At 42.1% G+C, this 24386-nt stretch overlaps 1 protein-coding gene across 1 annotated transcript in view; it reads right to left on the reverse strand.

Moving 5' to 3' along the window:
* The window catches only part of Ankfy1 (ankyrin repeat and FYVE domain containing 1), a 73489-nt gene that overhangs the window by 19861 nt on the left and 29242 nt on the right, over positions 1-24386 (reverse strand). Inside the window, exons 5-12 of the mRNA XM_055597256.1 lie at positions 18805-18928; positions 17154-17303; positions 14949-15114; positions 10013-10217; positions 8570-8638; positions 7999-8198; positions 2821-2918; positions 319-547 (exon numbers count right to left, since the gene is read on the reverse strand). Coding sequence (XP_055453231.1) covers positions 319-547; positions 2821-2918; positions 7999-8198; positions 8570-8638; positions 10013-10217; positions 14949-15114; positions 17154-17303; positions 18805-18928 — 1241 coding nt within the window. The remainder of the gene's footprint in view (positions 1-318; positions 548-2820; positions 2919-7998; positions 8199-8569; positions 8639-10012; positions 10218-14948; positions 15115-17153; positions 17304-18804; positions 18929-24386) is intronic.

The raw sequence follows: 24386 nt of genomic DNA on the forward strand, positions 1-24386 counted from the left end.
CAAAAGTCTGTTATCTGGGGGTAAAATGTTAAGATAAATTTATTTTTGTAAAACTTGAAACATTCCCCACACAATCAAAGCCGACTCCACTACTGAGACTACAATGTAAGTAACTACAAAAGTAGTCATGAACAAAATGAATAAAGTGTAATTAATAGTAAAAAAATTTTTAAAAAATCACGTAAATAAATGAATAAATAAATAAATAAATAAATAAATAAGTGAATAGTAGTCATGAATGGAAGCAACAGCCTCTGAAATCAACTGCCCAAATAACTCTGTGCACAGCTCACAATGTGGACAGACCTAACCACCTACCTTTCTGCTCCAGGATGACAGAAACCACATCTGGATGGTTATAGGCAATTGCCATGTGCAATGGTGTCTGCAGGTAGACACCATCTGCAGAACCCGTCAGGCTCGAAGTCTCTTTGGACAAAGGCAGCGCCTCCTCTGTCTGCAGGTTTGGGTTGGCACCTTGCTGCAGGAGCTCTGCTGTGAGGTTGGCCAGGCCATGCCGACAAGCTGTATGCAAAGGAGTTTCTCCCTGAATGAAATGGAAACCCACATCAACTTATAAGACAATTAGGAGCTCCTGTCACAAAAGGTGAGAGGCAGCAGAAGTACCAAAACTCGGGCTCACTGCCAGCCACAGCCTGGGGTTCCTCCGGTCACCAGCTACCTCATGACTGACTCCCTCCCTCAGCACCATCAACCTTTAATTTCTTCAGTGTCTTCCTCAGCATCTTTCTGTCTCTTCTCTCCCATGACCACCTTGGTTATCCCTTTACTTTGTTCTCACATTTTTTCCTACTTATGCAGCAAGCAGTAGTAACTGACTTCCAGCTACTTCTCTTTAACTTTTTTTTTCCCCCTAATAATTATTATTATTTACAATTTATTCACTTTGTATCCTGGCTGTAGCCCCCTCCCTCATCTCCTTCCAGTCACACCCCTCCTTTGCCCTGCCCCTAGTTCACTGATAGAGGAGGTCCTCCTACCCTACTATCTGACCCTAGCCTATCAGGTCTCATCAGGACTGTCTGGATCCTCTTTCTCTGTGGCCTGGTAAGGACACCTCATTAGAGGGAGTTGATGAGAGAGCAGGCAACTGAGTTCATGCCAGTGACTGCCCCTGCTCTCCTCCTTTTTTTTTTTTTTTTTTTTTTTGAGACAGTTTCTTTGTGTAGCTGTGGCTATAGGCCAGGCTGGCCTCAAACTCACAGAGATCTGCCTGCCTCTGTTTCCTAAGTGCTGGGATGCGCCACCACTGCCAGCTAGGATTGATATTCTTAAAGCTCTAAGCACAGGTAATAAGTGACCTTAAAGATAAACACATCCCCTCTTTCTGAAAATGGGAAAGCCAAAGGAAAAAAGCGGCCCACTGGGGGAAGTAAACAAAAACTGATAATTTAGTATCTAATGTTCCAGACAGTATGCTAACACACATTTAAATGCCTCATTTCTTAAAAAAAAAAAAAAAAAAGACTTACTTTGTATTTAACTGTGTAGACTGTGTGTGGGTGTATGCAATGGAGTACAGGCACCTGCAGAAGCTAGTGTCAAATGCCCCAGAGCTGGAGTCACAGACAGTTGGGAGCCTGTCCAACATGGGGCTGGAAACTAACCTCAGGTTTTCTGGAAGAGCAGGTGGTGCTTTTGACCAGTGAGCCATGATTTCTTTTCATCTTACCCATTCCCTATGACATCAAGATTAATTCCATTTTATTGCTGTTGAAACTGAAGCTCACAAAGTGAAGAACACTGTCTAAGACTACATGCAGGAAGTGGGAAAGCTAATAAACTCAGTATTGTCTGACCCCAAAGCCCTACTGCTGGGCCTAACATGGCTGCCTTATTACAGGATATAGAATCTCTGACACTTCCAGAGATTCCTTAAACTATGGGGAGTACCAAACCCTATGTCTACGACATTTAGCTTATCATTTAGGCCCAGGAGACTAGCAACAATAAAACAATTATAATTGCGTACTCTACATGTGACCGCTCAAAGTAGCCTCTGCTCTCTATTCCCCTATTGTGAGGATGTGCTGTCTATGGTGAGTGAAGGTAGCTGAGAGGATACAGGACCTGTTTCAATGAAAATAAGCACCAACACTGAGTCCGACCATCGTATAAGAAAGAGCTAAGAGACTGGCTGGCAGGCAGCATGTGCACCACGGTGTGTCTATACACTGGACAAAGGGGTGATCACAAACTAAGATCATGGGAGATTTCATGATGGTACTCTGGCAGACAACCTAAAATTTATGGCTTATTTTTGTAATATTCCATTTACTATCTCAGACCATGACTGCCCACAGAAACTGAACTCTAAAGAAAAAACTTCAGCCAGAGGAGACCATGATTGGGTCAACACTCCCACAGGAGACCTGAAGAATCAAGAGCGAGACAGAATAGCACATGCCTGTAATCCTAGCACTGCAGAGGCTAAGACAGGAGATCACAAGTTTGAGGCCAGCCTCTAGAGAACAAGTTAAGGCCAGCTTGGCTTATAAAACTGTCTCAAACCCAAAAGAATCAAGAAGCTAGTACAGAACTTGCTTACATTCTTATTTGCTAATTTCTATTACATTACAGAGTCTACAAGCTCTAGTTCAGGACACGGTTATACAACAAAGACAATGGGTGCTGACCAAATCAATCAACCAATCAATCAGTTCCCTTTATACTGGTCATATAAATGTAAATTTACAAAAATGAAAAAAAAAAAAAAAGACTATTTCATTTTTCCTGTACACTCAGGATTGCCATTTTTTCCACAGACCACAAATAACCCAGCTTCCTTTTCCAACTTACCCATTTGTTCCTGTGGTTGGCGTGGGCACCACTAGTTGCTAGGAAGAGAGCGGCAGCCTCATTCCCTGCCCCAGCTGCCCGCTGTAGTAAACAATTTCCTACAAGAAAGAAGCCATGTTCATTCTTCCGTTCACAGGAAAATGAGCTTAAGTTCTACCATACCACACTGCGTCCTTCCTCACTACCTACTGTCCAGCCCACACCAGACAGTAGTATTGTTTCATCGGTCTTCCTGACAGTAAGCTGTACCTCCTTGTGGGGCTTGGTAAGGGTAAAGTACCCCCATTCCACCCCCAGCAGGGCTGCTGACATTTTCTATGGCATTTCCTTTGCCATAGGGGCCTGTTCTATAAGTTGTATAATATCTGGCACTATCCCTGGTTCCTACCCACCAGATGCCAGAGGGCCTCTCAATTTCTGATACTCAAAAACGTCTAGGGGCTCAGTGGTCAAATCACTGGCTGTTCTTCTAGCACTGGGTCCTTCGAGGGGACCCAAGTTTGATTCACAGCACTGACACGGCAGCTCACAACTGTCAACAACTCCAGTTCCAGGGGACCCAATGTTCTCTTCTGGTCTCCATGGGCACCAGACATGCACACTGACATACATACGGGCAAAACATTCATAACACATAAAATAAATTCTAAAAAAAAAAAAAAAGTCTAGAGATGCTTCCAAATTTTCTGGGGAAGACAGGGTGCAAGCAGCAATGCCCAGGCCTCATGAGCTCTAGCTATGTTAGGAAATGCCCACCAGATGCCTCAGTTCTATCCCTAGGGCCTTCAATAAGCTTGATGTTAGCTCAGGAATATTTTTGCTTCATACTGTAACTATTTTCTGAATAAAAACCTTAGGAAAATTAAATCTTCTCCAAATGGTTTTTGGCTCCAGATCAGTACTCCTAACTCCATTTCTAAACACAGCATGAAATCTCATATTTTGGGTGCTGGAGAGATGGCTCAGTGGTTAAGAGCATGCACTGCTCTTACAGGGACCTGAGTTTAGTCTAGTGGCTCACAACTGCCTGTAACCCACACCCCACAGGATCTGACGCTCTCTTCTGGCCTCAGCAAGCACCTGCACAGATGTGAACATACCCACATACAGACACACAGGCACTCGTAATTAAAACTAAAAATAGATCTTTGAAAAAAACACTCTCATGTTCTGAAGCTGTGTTGCTTAAAATTCAAATAAAATAAATATTAAAACTGAAAAGTAAGGGGCTGGAGAGATGGATAAGGGCTCTGTTTGCTCTTCCAGAGGACCTGGTTCAAACTCCAGCATCCACATGGCAGCTCACAACTGTCTGTAACCTCAAGACCTCAACACTCACGTAGACATATACGCAGGCAAAACACCAATGCTCATAAAATAAAGGTAAATTAAAAAAAAATAAAAAAATGAAAATAAAAAAATAGGATAAAGCAGTGCAAGGAGAGAGCTCAGCCAGGAAAATGCTTGCTGTTTAACCTAATAACCCGCATCCATTTCCAGAGCTGTGTTTTCAACTTTAATTGTTCCTAAAATATGGCTTTAGTATTGTAGTCCTGGATGACCTAGAACTTGGTATGTACAGAGACTGACAGCCTTCGCCTCTCAGTGCTAGGGTTAAAGCTGTGTGCCACCAGCCTCGGGCATCCCCACAACTACATACCGAGCACTAGATGCATCTGTAATTCCAGCATCTCTGCAGCCAGAAAGGAGAAAGGAGGAATGGAAACTCTAGGGCTAGCTGCGCTGGAATAAGCAGAAAGAGACCCTGCCTTGAGAACCAAATCCCAAAAGCTATTACCTGACTTCCAAATACTCAACTGTATGCACACGCATGTTCACGCATGCACCTTCAATCTGAAGAAGGAAATGGACAAAATACATGGTTTCCTATTTTCCCTTCACAGAAAGTGGCTTCATCTATAGTTTATAGTTGTTCTAAACTCAACTTCTGCTGGGCACAGACATGCCCAGCATCTCAGCTGCTGGGAGGTAAGGATTCTAAGGAGGGCGGGAGGTGTGGAGTTGAGAGCACTGCACCCTCCTGCAGATGACCTGGCTCAGTTCTTCTAGCCCTATCTGGTGGCGCCACAGCAGCAAGCACAGACCCAGACACTGTCTCAAAGAAAGAAAGAAAGGGAAAGAAACCTCCACAGTAGTAATGAAAGCTAAAGGCAGTAAGTTCTGCTCAGAGAGCTAAGAGCAGAGACTAAACACCTGAGATACCATCGTGAATCTAGAAATGGTGGTGTATGATGGCTAGCACTGTTGGTAACTCCACTTCCAGGGGATCCTACACCCTCTTCTGGCCTCCATGGACACTAGGAACACATTTGATGCACATAAATACATGTGAGCAAAACACTCACATTAATAAAATAAAATAAATAATTCTAAAAATGATAAGAATTAAATAGTTAAGGTTATCGTCAGGTTAGCTCAGGAATATTTTTGCTGAATATTTGGTGAAAATACCAAATTTGAGAGTAGTCTAGCTACATTAGAACCTCCCTCAAAACCAAAATAAATCTAGTATAAAGTACTGTCTCATTATTGTCTCTTCCCTCCCTTCTCTTTCTTTCTTTCTGCAATGTCTTGCTATGTTGTCCTGGCTGACTAGTACTCACTGTGTAAATCAGGCTGGCCTTTCACTTGCAGTGATCTTAACCTGTGGTAGGATGACTAGGAGCTGGAAGGCAGTGATAATTTCATTTACCTACTTTTCTTTCCTTCTTTTTTTTAAAATATTGTGAGTTAAATCTAAACTCAAGGCCACAGGCATGCGCTCTGAACTATACCACTAGGCTCTTTAACTTTATCAAAAGTTTTGCTTAATATATATAAAACCCCTGACTAAAAAAAAAAAAAAAAAAAAAAGAGAGAGAGAGAGAGAGAGAGAGAAAACACTACCATTTTTCCTTTACCCAGATTAGGGAAATATATGAACACTGGGCTTCCCAGGTGCGGGGTGTGCATTCCTGAAGGTTCCTGGGAGTCTTGTGGGGCATTCATAGGCACATTTTCACACAATCCTTACTTCTCCCTGCGCTGTGCTGACACTGGCACTGATGCTGCAAGGTCAGTGGTAGGAGGAGCTCGAGTGGCTAAGAGGTCACAGCAGCACTACAGTGCCGCTGTACGCCCGGGGGTGCAGGCTCTGCCTTCATTTTCACAGGCAAGAGATCTACACTTCTGCTACTAAAACAAACTGAAGAAAGGGACTCGACTGAAAAACCAAAAACAACCTTCCCTTACCATGGTATTCAATTTTGTAGACTCTCAGCACTGAGCACCGTGTCTGAAAGAGCCCAGGTGCCACATGAGAAGTACAGACAGAGCTGCTGCTACTCTGCAGAACACACTGTTTGCAGGGGGAGGGGGGGCACGCTTGTGTTACGGCGCAGGAAAAATCTCAGCAAAGTGTCATGAAACAGGGTTTTTACTCAGAATGACTTCCAATACACTATTATTATTTAAACTTGAATATCTGGTCCTCATTCTCCTAAAAATGAGCAAAATGAGCCTGTCTCTTTAAGAAAAACAATTTTAAAAAATAATTGATATTTTTTACGTAATGATATAAAGTAAGCTTTAACATAAAAATTTAAATCTTGGAAAACTCTGAAACCCCAAGTTTGATAATTTCTTTACAGGAAAAGACTTCTGATGAGATCAGCAGTGCTATCAGTAAGTGAAGTTCTGAAATTTGAAACACTGGAGACTAACACAGTGATCCAAGACTCCAACGACTAAGGCATTGTGTTCTAGAACAATGTATACAGGAACAATTCATTCAAAGCACAAATTGGTTGTGATTTTTATATGAAATGTGTCTCCCCTGAGGAGACTGAACAAGAAACCTTCTGTTCTTCTGATAACTTGTATCTCAAGTTATTTTCATTATAGGCATCTTTACACTCTGAGTGACTAATCCAGCTCTTAGGAGTGTCTCAGCTCTGGAGCTGGAGAGATGCTCAGAAGTTAGGAGCACCCGCTGTTCTTCCAGAGTGCCCGGGTGCCCAGCACCAGCTTCTTCTGACCTCTTCCAAGGCAAGCATGTGGCAAAGATACATTAAGGCAAACACTTATACACATAAAATAAATCTAAAAAAATTAAAAACAAAAGTTCCTTGGCTTTATAAGCTGGGTATGGCAGACTGTGCCTGTAATCTAACTACTTGGGAGGCTGAGGCAGGAGAATGTCTAGTTCAGGTCCAGCTTGAGCTACATGTACCAAACAGACACTTTTTCAAAACCAAAAATAAAAGTTCTCATTATTATTTTCCAACTGTAGAAAACACTAAGGTATAACTACGGAAACAACAACTATTTGACATGTAAGTTCTACGAGAGTAGAAGAAGCGGTGGGCCCACAGAGCCTAAGAACTGCTGCCTTCATTTAACAGGTATGTTTTAGCTAACAAGACTTAAATTGATGTCTGCTTAAATCACTTGGAACACAGGTTTAAAAAGAAAAAGTCACAATTTAGGATTTTACTGAGCTACTGAGCTTAAAATTAAATTCAAAAGAGATAATTCTCATAATAGTAAGCCGTTCCTTTTCTGTAATTTTATTACAACATTTCCAGGGGGCACAGGCCTGTAACCCCGGTACTCACGCTAAGGTAGGAGGGTCACACGCTCAAGGCTAACTTGTCTTGCAAGTCTGAGGCCAGCACTGCATTCACAACCAAAACACGGTTAAGAAACTCAATGCTGTACAGTTTTCCTAATGTTTCAGAAATTTTACAATCCAGAGATCCCTTTCCTTTTTAAAAAGTAAAAACCGCAGCTGATTTCTATACTGTCAAAACACCTTAGTGGAGATACATTCCACAGCATTGGAAAGTGATACATAAAGATGTAGAGTTTTGGGGGTGATTAGATTTGCTCATGTACTTTAATTAATTGTTATTTCCAAAATTTTACTTTTTTGTGTCAATAAATGACCACGTTTATCTTATTTAATAAATGTTATTGTACATTTTTGAAATATGTCATGGAATACTTATAGATGATAAAATGATTGTTTTGGTGATTCAGACAAACATAGCTATAATTCCATGTAATAATAACAAATAAAATATATTTATTTTTCAAAAAGAAAAAAGAAACTCCATGCTGTACGGTCTCCCAGAGCCCCAGACCCTGGCCTCACTCCTTGGGACTCACGTGTTTTACCTGTCATTGCATCAGGAGCATCAGTGTTGCTGCCACGTTGAATGAGTCTGGCTGCAAAGCTGTTTTCATCAAATGATGTCCCATTTTCCACAGGCAGGTCTTCAAAGGGGTTCACAGACTGGTCTGAGGACACAGTGATGTACTGGATGGCGAGCCACAGCGCGGTGCTGCCCTCGTGGTCTTTCAGCTCTAAATCTAATCTGAAATAAAGCAGCAGTGTGAATGACAGGTACAACTGCCAGCTGCTCTGTGCTGCCAATAGCTTCCCTCCCCGCACTTTCTAAAGGACAAACTGTTACTTCACTTAAAGTCTGTAACCGTAAAAGGCATCTTAAGAGACAACTTCAGAGTAGGCATGACAGCCAGTAACCTCAGCACTTGGGGGACTGAAGCAGAAGGACTTTGAATTCCAGGCCTGCCTGGACCATTTATATAAAAAGACCTCATCTTAAACAAAGAAATGAACAAAAGTTGTTTTTTTTTTTTTTTTTTTTTTTTAATAAGGAAAGATTTTTCACTCACAATCCCACCCTCACAACCGCTTTTCATTTCTCCAGGCCGCCCTACGTACTGTTTACACTGCAGCAGCTGACTGAACACATATTCGTTCCTGGCCAGGATGGACAGGTGTAAGGGGGTCCTGAGGGTAAAACAGTAAAATGAAAGAGGTGTCAATTCCGGACAGACAGACACTCAGAGCTGGCACAGACTACAATTCTCAGTAGAATCACATCTACAACCAATTCCATCACTTTGTTTTCCAAAATGATAGACAAGAATCAAAATATGAAACTGGATTAGCTTCGACGGCCTATGCTCTCTACTCCTGTTCTAACTCTTCCTGGAGGACTGTGGCAAACAGGGGCTTTTATCACACTTTCTCTCGCCTATCCTCTGCCAATCTGAAAAGAAACTTTGCTCTTCACTGTAATTTTCTGTTAACACTGGAGCACACAGCAGCAACAATACAGAACTGGGTCAAGTTGAACTTGTTGTTCACCAACTGTTTACTTAGTTCTCAAGTGCCTGGAGGGAAGGTTGCCACTAGTGCATAGGACTTGAAGCCTGGCCTCCACTGCAGATGGACAGACTGCCCAAGATTACTACAGCTGGAGGGAACAAACACAGCCAACCTCACATAAATCTTACTTCCTGGGTAGGTTCTCAAAATGCTGAAGTGACCTGATGGTGGCACCTGTGGCCTGGCCACGGCTGGTGGGGTAAGGAGCTGAGCTGCACTTCAGAGCCCCCCACACTCTGCCTCAAAGACAGGCACCTCCTCCCACAATTCTAAACCCCAAGCAATCCTTCTGGGAAGATGCAAAAACAAGAAAATTTTACTGGAGATAGCTCAGTGGCTAAGAGCTCTTCCAGAGGACCTAGGTTTGATTCTCAGCACCCACATGATGGCTCACAAGCACCAGTTTCCGGGAATCCTCCACACTCAAGCCTCCACAGGCACTACATGCAAGCAGAACACCCATACACATAAAATGATTAGTAAATAAAAGCTTGTGAAGATGTAAAACATAAAGTAAAACCCAGAAACACTACCAAATCTAACAAGGGCTATGCCGTGACGCTAACAAGCTCTGGAGACAGCGAGGTGTTAAAAGGAAAGGTATTTTTAAGACAGAACTGAGTTTAAATTAAGGAATTTTCTAATCATTAGACCTCACAGAGATCAAACAGGTAGCCTCGAGGTAGTGGCTCCTCCTCAAACTATCCAAATAACCCTTAAAATGTGAAGAAAGTCCTTGTAAATGCTGACTAACTGAGCACCTTGGCTGCTTTCAACATGAAAATGATAAAAATTGCCTAGAAACTCAGATTTTATTTAGCCAGGGTGCAAATGGTTTCCGCAATACTACTAGTCATGACACTTGTTTGTACAACAAATAAACATCAGATTTAATAATAATAATAATAATAATAATAATAATAATAATAATAATACTGCCTGTGTCAGTTATGTGCCATCATAAAAATCCTCTTCTGGAGTTAGTGCACTTACCTGCCCTTGCTATCCTGCATGTTGGGGTTGGCACCAGCCTGCAGGAGGGCCTCTGCAATCTGCGCCATCTCAGACATCACATCTGCTGAGTATTTCTTTGAACTATACAATGCTACAAGATGTAACGGGGTCTCTTGGGCCCCCATTGTGGCAGCATTGACAAGGGCCCCATTCTTAATGAGGAATGTAGAAGCAAAGAGATCTCCTTGAAAAGAAACAACAGAACACACAATGTCAGGACGACAACCAGTTACTGCGGCCAGTACTTCCTCATAAGGCAGCAGTGGATAACTGCAGACATAGGACAGCTGGTGATGTCTGAAGCCATCTCTTGGCTAGCTGTGGGAAATCCATGACAGTCTACAAAGTTCTATTCTGATTCTAAAGCTCTTTTGTCCACCTTTTGATCACACGTGATGATTTGCCCTGGCTCCTCCTTCAAGATGTTGTGACTGTCTAACAACAACAGACTTGGGTGTGAAAGGTAGCTGAATGGCTGCTCTTTCAGAGGACCCCAGTTCAAATCCCAACATTAACATGGTGACTCACAACTGCCTGCAACTCCAGGCCCAGGGATCTGACATCCTCTTATGGATTCTATGAACACACACATCAATATGTGATTATACACTATGAATTGATTTTTGGGTCTAATCAGTGACGGGAAGTCATTCCAGAGGGTAAATAAGCAGAGAACAGGTCAAGGAAGGAACTAGAAGCCTAGCCCTAGGATAAATTCTTACCAACAAGGAAACAAAAAGTATTCCAGACACTTCAATCTGAATAGGTTGAGGGAGTGGCTTGCAGTGTTCAGGGTGCCTAAAGCCCTGAGTTCAAGACTCAGCACCAGAAAAACACTTATCTCCCTACTGAAAACTTGCAGCCACTTGCTGTCCTCATTCACTATCAACGCCAGGAAAATGAGGCATTAGTGTAATAATTTTTCTATATAAAAATATTCCTAACCAGTGTTAAACAATTTTAAAATGCACATACAACATTTTTCAGTTTTATGACAGCTTTGTTCAGGGAACAGCCAGTAACCTTCATCATTTAATTAACACAAACTATATTTAATAGTCCTTGTTGTATAATTTACTACAAATAATTGGCCGGGAGAGTTGGAAATCTACTGGTCTATGTGGGTTATTAGTTTTTTAAGAAGCGCAAAAGCTGTATTGTTGTGAAAGGACTCATCATCTTGCTTAGGTCAGGCTGATCGGGGAGATGGTAACGCATTCCACGTGGGTGTCCTATGGCCTCACCAACCCTAACACCACCCAATTCTTCTCACTGGTGGGTACACTTGCTTGGTAAGATGACTAATTAACGTTTTATGGATTCAAACGTGCAACACAAAGTATACCTACACCTCATTCATAGGTTAACAAACCTCCATCACTCATAGTGAACTAAAAGCAAGGTCACTAGGCAAACTTAAAGGTAGCACTCAATCATTTGGGTAAAGTTAACCAAGTAACAGCAAGCTGAAGGAGGCAAAGTCAAATAGTTGCTCTGAAGGGTGTGACGGCACACACGTAAAAGCCAGAGCACAGGAGGCAGGCGGGAGGACCACTGCAGGTAGCAGAGTGGGCCAGCCAATGTTTCACTGGGCCCTCAAGGAAAAGAAAACCACCCCTACGTAGCCTGGCTTTGGTACTCCGTTGCTCAGGCAAGGTAAGAGCAGCTGTGCTGACTTTATCAGTCAACTGGCAGTCTCATACGGGGCACAGCCCACTACTGTCTCACTGTGCTAACCAACAGCCTGGTAAAGCAGGAAGACCCTTTCCCATGTTACAAACAAGAAAAGACGACAGTGTGGACAAGTGACTGTCAAAGCAACATAGGAGCCAGGATTCAAGCCAAAGTCAGTGCTCCGTCCACAGTTAAGCCTCTTTTAAAGTCTGTTATATCCAGACTGTAATCCACATACTTCCAGACATTTCACAAAATCAGAACGAAAGATTAAATCACTCTAGAACACTCATCAAAACTAACTTGGTAATTTCTGTAGCTAAGCAATCACCCAAATATTTAATAACTCACCAGAGATTGTTTCTTCATAAAACATAAGAATTCAGCTCCCAGAGAGGAAAGGAACTTAATTGGTTTTTAAGAACAAGTGAATCTGTTTCCAAAATAAACACCTCAGACACTAACCGGAGTGAGAAAGAACAATTCCCTATGTGAGAAACTTTCCCCAATGAGCACAAACCCAGAGCTAAGTGCTGTGCGTACTTGGAAAATGTGTCTGTTTTCCACAGTTGACTTGTCCTAAGAGTTCCCTACTCAGCGAGATGAGTAAAACTCTCCTGACTATTAGCAAACAAGCTCAACACTCTACATAGTTCAAAAGGACATTTAAAACTTTCGCCCAAGAAGGGGGGAAAGCCACAGCTGCAGCATCGCCAACATTCAAACAGTCTATCATGCTATGGAGCAGACTGCGGCTGAGAGAACAGCAGTGTCCTCTGTTGATGGGCATCCATGTTCTGGCGATGAAGAAAAATGCAACCACAAACATATGCAAATACCTCCGTGGTATGCTAACTTAGAGGCTTTCACCTGTACACCAAGAGTGGTAGAGCTGTGCCATACAGTAGCTTTATTTTCATTGTTTTTGAGAAATCTCCACACTGGATTTTCACAGTGGCTGTCCAAGTTTTACACTGCCATCAGTGACAATAATCCCAGAATTTGGGAGGAAAAGGCAGGCCTCTATGAGTTCACAGCCAACTCTATGTAGATAGAGAGACTCTGTCTCAAAAATTAAAACAAAAAAGAAAACACATTTCCTCTTTCCCCATGTCCTCACTAACACCTGTGAGGATTTTTAAGATGTATATGTTTTTGATACTTACTTTCTGGAGTCAGTTCTCTCCTTCTACCATGTGGCTCTTGGGAATCAAACTCAGGTCATCAGGCTTGGCAGCAAGCGCCTTTACCTGCTGACCTATCTCTCTGCCCTGTCATTTATTTTCCTTAAGACAATCATTCTAAACTGGAATAAGACAGACTCTCAGAGCAGTTTTAATGTCTGTTTTCCTGGTGAGTGAAGATGCAGAACACTTTGAAGTTTTATTCACCATTTGTATATCCTTTTTTGAGTCCTGACAATTTAGCTCATTAATTGACTGAATGTATTTTTTAAAGTTTAATTTTTGAAGTTCTTTACATCTTCTGAATATTATCCATCTGATACGTGGCCTACAAAGGCATTCTCCCAGTGTGTCTTCCATTTGGTGACTGCTTCCTTTGCTGTCCAGAAGCTTCTCTATTTTGATTTTGTAGACTGTTTCCTTGCTGCTTGTAGTACTCTTCAGAGAATCCTTGCCTCTGCCTATATCTTGAGGTATTTTAGCTACACCTCTTTCCTCTAGACCAGTGGTTCTCAACTTCTCTAATGCTGTGACCCTTCTCCTCATGTTGTGGTGACCCCAAACATAAAATTATTTTGTTACTACTTCATAACTACAATTCTGCTCCTGTTACAAATCATAACAGGGATATCTGACATACAGGACATCTAATATGCCCACAGGTTGGACTCACTACTCTAGCAGTTTCCAAGTTTCACGTCTTGCAAAAAGGTCACTAACCCATCTTGAAATGATTTTTGTGAAGGTGAGAGGTGTGGATGTAGGTTCATTCTTTGTTAAAGGGGCTGTTTTTTCTCCAAGGGATTCTTTTAAATTCTTATTATTTTAAAAATATGTGTCTGTGAGTGTGTGCCACATGTGTGTCTGTGCCCAAGGAGTCCAGAAGAAGTTGGTGGATTTTCTGAATCTGGAGGTACAGGCAGCTGTGAGCAGCCATGTGGCTGTTGGCAAGTCCAAGAAGTGCTCTAAAACCACTGAGCCATCTCTCTAGCCACTCCAAAAAACTATGTTTTGACAGAGTTCTCAAAATTGGCACACTATATGGCTTTATTTCTGGGTCCTCTTTTTTTGTTTTGTTTTGGTTTTGTTTCTACAAGACAAGGTTTCTCTGTGTAGCCCTGGCTAGGCCTGAACTCAGAGATCCACCTGCCTCTGCCTGCAGAGTGCTGGGATTACAGGTGTGCACCACCGTCACCACCTGGTGGGTCCTCAGTTTTGTTTTAAATTTCATCAGTCTCCTGCCTGCTCTTGGGCCAGTACCGTGCTTTTTCGTTATTATGTCTCTACAACATCATTTGAGATCAAGTGTGGCAACTGGCGCCTCCAGCATTGCTCTGTCTGCCAGGGGCTACTTTATCTATCGCGAGAACTTAATACTGTCTTAAGAATGTTAAATCTTCCGGTAAAAGAAAGCAAGTACACATATGTTGCTCCCAAGTTAAAGGTACAAGTTTTTTTTTAAAACAAATTTTAAAAAAGTGTTTTTTAAACTTGATGTGTAAGTGTCTGTTTGGGTAAATGTCATATACGTGCCTATAGAACCAGAAGAGAGTATCAGAACCTCTGGAGCTTGAGTTACAAGAAGTTATGAATCCGCTTACTGGGAATCAAGTCCTCTGCAAGAGCAGCAGGTATTCCCAAACTACTAACTCCCCACAGGGTGGGTTTTTTTGTTTTTGTTTTTTTTTCGGTTTTGGTTATATTTGTGTTGTTGATGTTGAGACAGGGTCTCTTTATGTAGTCCTATTCGTCCTGGAACTCAATGTATAGACCACACTGGCTTTGACCTCATAGAAACCATGCTGGCTCCAAGGTACATTTTAAAGGACATCTGTCTAGCCTCTCTTCCTTAGTTCCTGGTGGCACTATGGACAGACAAACTGACAAGGCCAACAGCGTTTAGTCCCTCTGACCCAACAACCAGAAGTTCTAAGCCATGCAGGCCTAGCATATAAACTCAAGACCTTTTGGGGGAATTCCTAGAACTGAACTTCAAAACTATAAATATAAAAAGTATACTGCATACAGAGAAAAACATAAAACTCATTTCTCCTTACCTCTCTGGATCCCTTTATGTAACAAGCTCCAGCCACTCTTGTCTACCATGTCCACATCAGCTTTATGACTAACCAGAGTGCTGGCAATACTCTCTAGTCTCCGTGAAAGAGCCAGATCTAATGCAAGATCTCCATTATGATCCATTTCATTCAGCTTCCCGGGGAGCTGCACAGAGAAGTTTGGAAATCAGCACTCAGACAGTAGAAAATACAACCTTCTTTGATTTCTCCCAATCGACAGCCCCTGCCCTAACTTTGAGACAGGTCTCAATATGTGGACCAGACTGGTCTCCTCCCATAAGGCATGTGTCACACCTCTAACACAAGTGCCAGTTCTAGTGCTATGGCATTGCTTACAGTCCAAATTCAACTTCATTCACAGACTTCCATCCTGAGAGCACTTGCTTTCAGTATCACACAAACATTAGTGATTAGAAATCAGATGTCAACAATATGGAAGGTGATTAAGGACCACAGGAAAAATACAGCACTGGGGTATGTGTGTGTGCATGTGTGTGTGCGTGTTGGGGAACGGACAACAAACTTTATGAAAAAACTTTATGAAAAGAGATAAATCTGGGCAGTGGTGGCACATGCCTTTAGTCCCAGCACTCAGGAAGCAGAGGAAGGCGATCTCTGAATTTGATGCCAGCCTGGTCTACAGGGTGAGTTCCAGGAAAGCCAAGGCTACTCAGAAAAACCCTGTCTTGAAACCCGCCCCCCCCCCCCCCCAAAGGTAAGATTTCATGAAAGGAGTCTTAACAGAGTCTTCTTTAGCAGTTTAATGTCTCCTTACACACTAACACCCACAATAAAGCATTCTTTAATCTACATTCCTTTGAAGGCAGTGTGGTATGCAGAATAATGTCCTCCAACCCCACCCCAAGCTGTTCTTGCCCTAATTACCAGATAATGCAAGACTGTCAGATACATGGCAACAAGTACCTCTACAGATGTGATTAAGGCTAAGTGCAGGCTACCCAGCCTACCGGGACCCACTCTCTAACAAAATTCATCCTTAAAAGTGAACAGGAATGTAGAGGAGTAGGTCATTAACGGCTAAAATAAGGGCTTGATGTGTCACTGCTGAGTCCTTTCCCTAAGCCTACAAAGATGGCAATTTCAAAACAAATCACAACTACAACAAACAATTCACCGAGTCAAGTTGTTCTCCACGACTGCAGCCCTGTCAGCATGAGAAGGTTACCTCTCTATATTAGCAGGGATTGCTGCACATGCCTTTAATCCCAACACTTAAGAGCCTGAGATGGAAGCAATGCTCCTTTGAAGCTAAGGACTGTGGGGACATCTAAAAGCTGAGAATAATTCTCAGATCACAGGAAAATAAAGGCTTTGGCCCACTAGAGAATTCTGACAATAACTCTATGAGCAGAAAATGAATTCTTCCCCACAGCTCCATAAAGACTTCAGCCTACCAACAACTTGATTTTTGTCTTGTGACTTCTGGCTCAGACCTCCAGTAGGCAACAGCATCAAACAATAAACTGGTGTATTTCTGCTTTAAAATGTACTCTTATGTCTATGAGTGCTTTGACTGCATGCAATATGAGGGCCACAAGTGTGCCTGATGCCTGCAGAGGTCAGAAGATGGAGCTATAAATGGTGGTGAGCTGCCATGTGAGTGTTGGGAACAAAGCCTTTGTCCTCTGCAAAAACAAGAAGTGCTCTCAACTAGCCCAGAATGTGCATTGGTTTAGGCTACTGAATTTATGGAAACTTGTCTTGGTAAGCAATAAAAAACAGCTTTGTAGGGACTGGAGAGATGGCTCAGAGGTTAAGGGCACCGTGCATTGCTCTTCCAGAGGTCCTGAGTTCAATCCCCAGCAACCACATGGTGGCTCACAGACACCTATAATGAGATCTGATGCCCGCTTCTGGCCTGTAGGCAGAATACTGTATATATAATATATTAAAAAAAAAAAAAAAAAGGAAATAAAAACGATTGAGACCTGAAGTCACGCAGTATTGTGTCAGCCTGGAACTAGGAATATGGCTTTGGATTGGATTAAGACTGGCACATTCTGAGAAGCAGAACAGAAAATGTAAAAAAGCATCCTAAACATATTAGAAGTATATTCACAGAATGTCCAGTGATGACAAAATGACAGTGATGACAGAAGCAGGAAATATGAATAGCATTAAAATTTGGGCAGACAGGAAAAAATGGAAATGCTTCTACAATACCTGGGAATCCATTTCAATCAGGTAGAGGAAGACCACATCTTCTCTCTCCACTTTGATTGCTTTATGTAATGGGTACTCTGTCTTGGATTTGATCATTTTGTATAACAGCTGAGCGCTCAAGCTACTGAAGTCCTCCTTTCGTAAGTCATCCTGGGGGTTAAAAACAATGAAGTGTTAAAAACAACTGCCATTTATTAAGCACTTAGCATGTGTCAGGGACTTAACATTTTCTAACTAACTCAATCTTTGCTTCTTTTACAAGCAAAATATGTGAAGCCGACAAAGGCTAGAGAGCTCCCACCAGTGTGACAGTGAGAAAATGGCTGAGTCAGGATCTCTAGTCAAGATAGCCTTGCCCCCACTCTCTACCAGTCACAGCACTGCTGGGCGCCAGACACTGGACGGCTGACCATCAGTGCTGATCTTCAACAGGGACCATGAGCTCTGAGTCCTTTCCCTAAGCCTACAAAAATTTCAAAACAAATCAGAACTACAACAAACAATTCAGCGAATACAACAGTTGTTCTCCAGACTGCAGCCCTGTCAGCATGAGAAGGTTACCTCTCTATGTTAGCAGGGATTGCTGCACATGCCTTTAATCCCAACACTTAAGAGCCTGAGGCAGGAGGTTTGTCATAAGTTTGAGGCCAATCTGAGTGAATTCCAGGTCAGTCTGAGCTATAGTGTGAGACCTTATCTTAAAGCAGCAAAAACAACCCCAATTTTCTAGTGGTATTAGGGATTAAATTAAGGGTCTTGTGCATGCTAGGCAAGCACTGTGCCACTCAGCTGCAATGCCAGTCCTTTGAAAATTTTCCAAGTTCTCCAGGCTGGTCCTGAACTTGCTTTGCAGCTCTGGCAGACCGTGGATTCAGCCTCCTCCTGCTGTTACCCTCTGAAGTAGCCAGGGTAACAGGTGCACGAGCACTAAGCACACACAGGCCAGCTCTGTTAGAATTTTTTTCTTAGAATTTTAAAGTTCCTCCCATAACACTTTATACAAAACAATCACAAAAGCTAGCTCATAAAACAACAGATTATTTTATTTGTTTGTTCATTTAATGTCAGGGGAAAAAAAAGCTCAGTTTGTGTAAAACCTGTGGTTAGGAGGAGCCAGGAGAATCCCTAGGGCTCACTGGCCAGCCAGTGATTAGTGAGTTCTAGACCAGTGAAAGACCCTGTCTCAAAATATGGTAGATAGTACCTGAGTAATCCCTCACTGTTCTCTGACCCCAACAAGCGCACATGTGTACCCACCCACCCACACACAACAACAGCAACAAAGAAATGTAAAAGCTGTTATTTATGATAAAAACCCAAGAAAAGCAGCTGACATTTAAGAAGGCCTCTTCTAGTGGAGAAACCTCTTCCACGGTCAGCTGAATGCTGGCTCACAGCTGATGCTGAAGGCAGGTGTTCCTTCTTGACGCCTGTTCCTGAACCTGAGCCACTTCTGCCTGTTCTACACCAGACCCTCAGCACACTCTCAGAACTGAAAAAAGCCTCACAGATCATCTAACCCAACTGCTTATTTTTCAAGACTGCACGCCACCAAGACCAGGTGTCAGAGGGGTGGCTGTGGGAGCTCGGCTCACACTGGGGTCACACTGCAGCGCGAAGGCTCTTCCACACCACTCAACCTCTTACTCACCCAGTGACTTGCAATAATTTCGGCACAGTAGTTCATCAGTGTGCTGGCATTTAACTCCTCTGCAGTTTGATAGAAGCGAATACAGTTCCTAACATTCACCAGAGACATAACACCCTTTTCACATCTGTAAGAGATTAATGATGAACAGTATTAATAAGACAAACACATTAATAAGTAAACCAAAGTTAATGATTACTGCACTTGGTATGTCTAGTAAAACTAAGGTGTAAGGCTGAATACCATGTTTAGTAAGGAAGTATGGTTGGGCTCCTGTATCTTATTTATGTGTGGATTTTAATATTGAAATCCATTTTTATTATGATTTTACTACAACTGGTCATATACAATTCATTTCTGAGATAGGATGTCTCACTATGCCACCCCGGCTAGTTGTGAATAGGTTCTTTTTGCCTCAGCCTCGGATTACACTGTGCTTTGATGTCTTATACTACACAGTATGTACACACTGTTCTGAGAAAGTTGAAAATAACCTGCAAAAAACCCCATGAAGCTTAAAACCTCAACAACCTCAAAAATAATCACAAGAAACTCATTGATCACATGCATAGGCCATTTTGAAATCAAGCACAAAACAGATTGGCTTCCGTTCTTTGGCACTGAATTTTATGGCACACGCCTGCAGATTCTAGACAGGGCTATTATGCTACCTTCATTGCTCTCAATGTTTCAAATATGATGGTGTATGCTTAATAAGTATCCCCTTAAAAGTCCTCCCAAAAGATACATTTGTATTTTGTATAGATTGTAATTCAGAGGGCTGGAGATATGGCTCCAAGGTTAAGACCACTGGCTGTTCTTCCAGAAGACCCAGATTTGGTTCCCAGTGCCCACATGCAAGTTCATAAGCATCTAACTTCAGTTCTAGGGGATCCAATGCCCTCTTCTGACCTTCATGGGTACTGCACATATACAGTGCACACATATACACAGACAAAACACTTACAATAATAATAATGATTAAAATAAATTAACAAATTACAATTCAGGGTCCAGAAAATAGGACAGTGGCAGAATGTTTGTCTAGGATGTATTTGTATTTGGGAAGCCCTGGGTTCAATCGTTAGCAACACTGGGGAGTAAAGGGTGAAGGGTAGGGGGTGTGCTTGTGGACTGAATAGATAGCTAATAGATAGCACAGTTGTTCTTCCAAAGAACATGCCAGGTGGTTCAAAACTGCCTGTGACTCCAGTTCCAGGGGATCTGATACTCTCCTCTAGCTTCCCTAGGCGCCTGTCCCATACACACACAAGAGGACATCAACTATATCCCTACAGTACAAAGTTGTCTCCAAGGGACCAAAAGAGTTTATTTTGTGACAGAATTCCTGGTAACTTATTGTGTCTTCCACAGCATAAGGCCTACTGAGAGAGGAGGCCAAGACATGGTCCTTCAAACCAGATTCAGCTCCGAAAGTAGCCACAGAGGCTCAATGGTAACCTAGTCATAGGCCCTGGCGTCTACCACTATTTCTCTTTTTCACAGCCTCAACAAAAACTTTTTAATCATACAGCAGAACTTAGTGACAACAGAAAATGAAGTCTTTGTATGCCTGTCTCCTCTTCTGTGGCATAAGAGGTGTTGAGACTCTGTGTTTAAGATGAAGGAAAGCTAGATTTACTCAGCAGAGCACAAGACACTCAGATATGCTCATTAAGTTTGTTTCCCCTCTACTCACATGCCTACTTCTAAAGCCCTTCATTCTCTTCCTGAAAACAGAAAAGGGACAAAGCAAACTTTAACAGTTGGGCTGGAGAGAAGGCTTAGTGATTAAGAGCACTGGCTGCTCTTCCCGAGGTCCTGAGTTTAATTCCCAGCAACCACATGGTGGCTCACAACTATCTGTAATTAGATCTGGTGCCCTTTTCTGACATGCAGGCATCACACATGCAGGCAGAAAGAACACTGTATACATAATAAATAAATCCTTAAAAAAAAAAAAACTTTAACAGCTAATATTAAGGGACTTCAAAACTACTATAAATAACGAGTAGCAGATAATTCTCACTATAAGCAGATCAACATTAGGCAACAAAAGTACAGAAGGACCACAAGAGTTAGAGAGGTAGGGAAGAGGGGGCAATGAGAGACCACGAGTGGAAACAGGGAAACAACGCCACAGTACAGCAGACCTGGAAAAAAGAAAAAGCAAATTTTCAAACCGTACATGTTAAAGCAGGCCAAGAACAAGAACATAGCTGTTTTCCGTCAATAGGAATAGGCAACCACTTTATATCTGTCCGTATGTGCTCTGGCTTGGTACAAAGAAGCACCACTCCCAGGTCACTTTAAAAATTAATTCACAGCCAGTTGTGGTCGCACACACCTTTAATCCCAGCACTCAAGAGCAGAGGCAGACAGATCTTTGAGATTGAGGCCAGCCTGGTCTACAGAATGAGTCCCAGGACAACCAGGCATACACAGAGAAACCCTGTCTCAAAAAAACAAAACCAACCAAAACAAAACCCTACAAGTTTCAGAATAGGGGCCCATACCTCAAATCTCAACACTTGGGAGGCTGAGGCAAGACTCTCAAGAGTTCGAAGACAACCTGGGCTACAAAATGAGTGCCAAGCAGCATGGGCTATACTATGTAACACTACCTCAAAATTAAATCAGTATACTACCAAACCTTACTTTTCTGTGCCACTAAAGTCTCCAAGTACACAGCATCCCATGACAATGGGCAACAATGTCACTGTGACCTGACCATAGCTATGAAGTAAGTGTTGAAGGAAAAAAAAAAAAAAAGAAAAAGAAAAAACCCTTTCTGATAGATGAAACTAGCAATGCCCAATATGATGGTCTTGCCATGCCAGTGTCCTACTAACAGGGGCCTCTGCATAGGAAGACCACAGAGAGTTCCAGCTCACATCGCAGGGCACCTTCTCACTTGTCCACACAGTGGTCTGAACTTCCTTCTCACTGCCAAGGAACTTGAGCATATTTCATGACAATAAATGTTTTCTTAGAAATTACAAACAGGCCGGGCATGGTGACATACACCTTTAATCCCAGCACTCTGGAGGCAGAGGCCAGCCTGCTCTACAAAGATAGTCCAGGACAGTCAGGAGCCAGGGCTGTTACAGGGAGAAACCCTGTAAGAAAGAAAGAAAAAGAAAAGAAAGAAAGAAAGGAAGGAAGAAAGAAAGGAGGGAGGGAGGGAGGAAAAAAAAAGAAAGAAAGACAGTCCATTTCCATTCACTTGAGTCCCCAGAGTGCCACTGATCAATGGGTCACCTATAACTAGCACCTGATAAGATTTATACAGCGAAAGAACACATAATTTTATTTTACATTTTAAGTTCTCAGCTCAAACTTTCTCTCTGAAAAGTAGCAAGGCAGGCTAGTTTTCCTATGGAAAAATAATAGTTATTAGTATATCTTTATAATTTTATATCCACAAAGCACACAAAAGCACAAAACAATCTATTTTGTTGTTGTTGTTGGTTTTTGAAACAGAATCTCACCATATAACTGTGGTTGGCCTGGCACTCTCTTTGTAGACCAGACTAGAATGAAACTCACAGATCCATTTTCCTCTACTTCCAATGTGCTGGGAATAATGGCATGTGCCACCACACCCAGCAAAGATATAGTTATTTATTATTTTTATGTACATGTATTTATGTGAGTCCATATGCACCTAGGAACCCAACAAGGCCGGAAAAGGGCATAAGAACCCCAGAAAATGGAGTCAAAGCCATTTGTGCGTCCTTAGGAACTAAACCTCAGTCTTCTCCAAGAACAATCTCTGAGACATCTTTCTAGCCCATACATCTGATTTTAAAAGTATAAATCAGGCAGCCCAAACTCCTGTCTGTTTTTCTTTTTTCTTTCTTTCTGGCTGTCCTGTAACTCGCTTTGTAGACAAGGCTGGCCTTGAACTCACAGAGATTCACCTGCCTCTGACTCCCAAGTGCTAGGATTAAAGGCATGCACTATGCCCTTTTTGTATCAACTCATGTATGTGAGAAGTAGTAATTATTGAGAGAAAAAAAACCACAGATGACCAATGGTTGAGCTGTGGATGACTAACTTCTTCTTTATATAACTTAAAGTCTTCTAAATTGCATACATGGAACATGTATTTGCAATCAGGAGAGACACTGTCATTTTTATACATACTCTTTTTAACAGAGTTTTCTGATGCTTTTTTTAAAAGCCCTTCTTTTTCATCAAATTAAATGACAACATTTCCAAACCACCAGGACCTCTCTAGCACAGCAATTGCTGCGCTGACTTCCCACGGAGCTGCATGTACTGGCCAGAGCCTGCTGACTTAGCATCCTACAGGTGTCCCTTCTCCACCTGACAGCAGTGGGCACTCTGGGACCTCAGTAAACGCCAGCACTCACTCCAATCCTGGTTTCTTCATCCCAGCTCTTAAAAGTCATGATACCCACAACCTAATACCCACATTCAACAGTACAAATTTGAGCATTCAATAATGTCGATAGTTCAGAGGCTTGATCAAGCAACAGACAAAAATATTTTAAAGAATCCATTATACCAATTACAATTATCTATATCAATCCCAGAACATTTATTAAAGCAATTTATGAAGAGGAAGGGTGGACGGAACTGGGAGGAGACGAGGGAGGTGGCTGCAGCAGGGGATACAAAGTGAATTGATTGTAATAAATAATATATAAATTAAATTAAATTTTATTTAATAAAATGAAAAAGCAATTTATAAGCAAGTCTGATATAGGAAATGAGAAAGTTTAGGCTATCTGGGGGAAAATATAAACAATCTAATTAAAATTAGTGTGAGTTTACTCTTAGGTAATTAAACAACGCACTAAGCAAACATAATAGTTAGAGGACCCCAATATTTTATTTTATTTTTATTAATTACATTTATTCACTTTGTATCCAGCTGTAATCTCCTCCCCAATCCCTTCCCAATCCCACCCTCCCTCCCTCTTCTTCTCCTATGCCCCTCCCCCAGTCCACTGATAGGGGAGGTCCTCCTCCCCTTCTACCTGACCCTAGTCTATCAGGTCTCATCAGGACTGGCTGCATTGTCTTCCTCTGTGGCCTGGTAAGACTGTTTTCCCCTCAGGTGGAAGTGATCAAAGAGCCAGCCATGAGTTCATGAAGGACCTCAATATTAAACTTAGTTGTGCTAATAGTGTAGCCCTACACAGCTGGGTCTGTCTATGTTTAAATTAGATTTCTATATTAAAACAGTTCTCAGGCCAATGCCACGCATAGGAAGCTAGAAGGATTCTGTCTACGGGTTCCTGTGGAACTGTGAGGCCATCCTAGAGAAAGACCCCTCACAGTAAAAACAGAGCAAGAAGCTCCTGTAGCCAGATCTCTCTTTAATCTCCTGGGTGAGGGCAACAGAGCAACAAATAGACTGTCTTGATGGCTGGAACCAGCACATCAACAACCCAGAGGAGAAGCCAATTTTTTTCCATGTACCCAAGAGAATAAAAGGAAATCATGAAGTATTACTGTAAAAAGATTCTTCATCAACCAAACTGGCCACCAAGGGCCACAACTACAACCTTCTGGACAGACTTCTGCCTGACACCATCTGATAAGCAATTTCT

The sequence above is a fragment of the Psammomys obesus genome, unplaced genomic scaffold (genome assembly GCF_907164565.1).
Source record: "Psammomys obesus unplaced genomic scaffold, mPsaObe1.curated_primary_1811, whole genome shotgun sequence".
Taxonomy (NCBI): domain Eukaryota; kingdom Metazoa; phylum Chordata; class Mammalia; order Rodentia; family Muridae; genus Psammomys; species Psammomys obesus.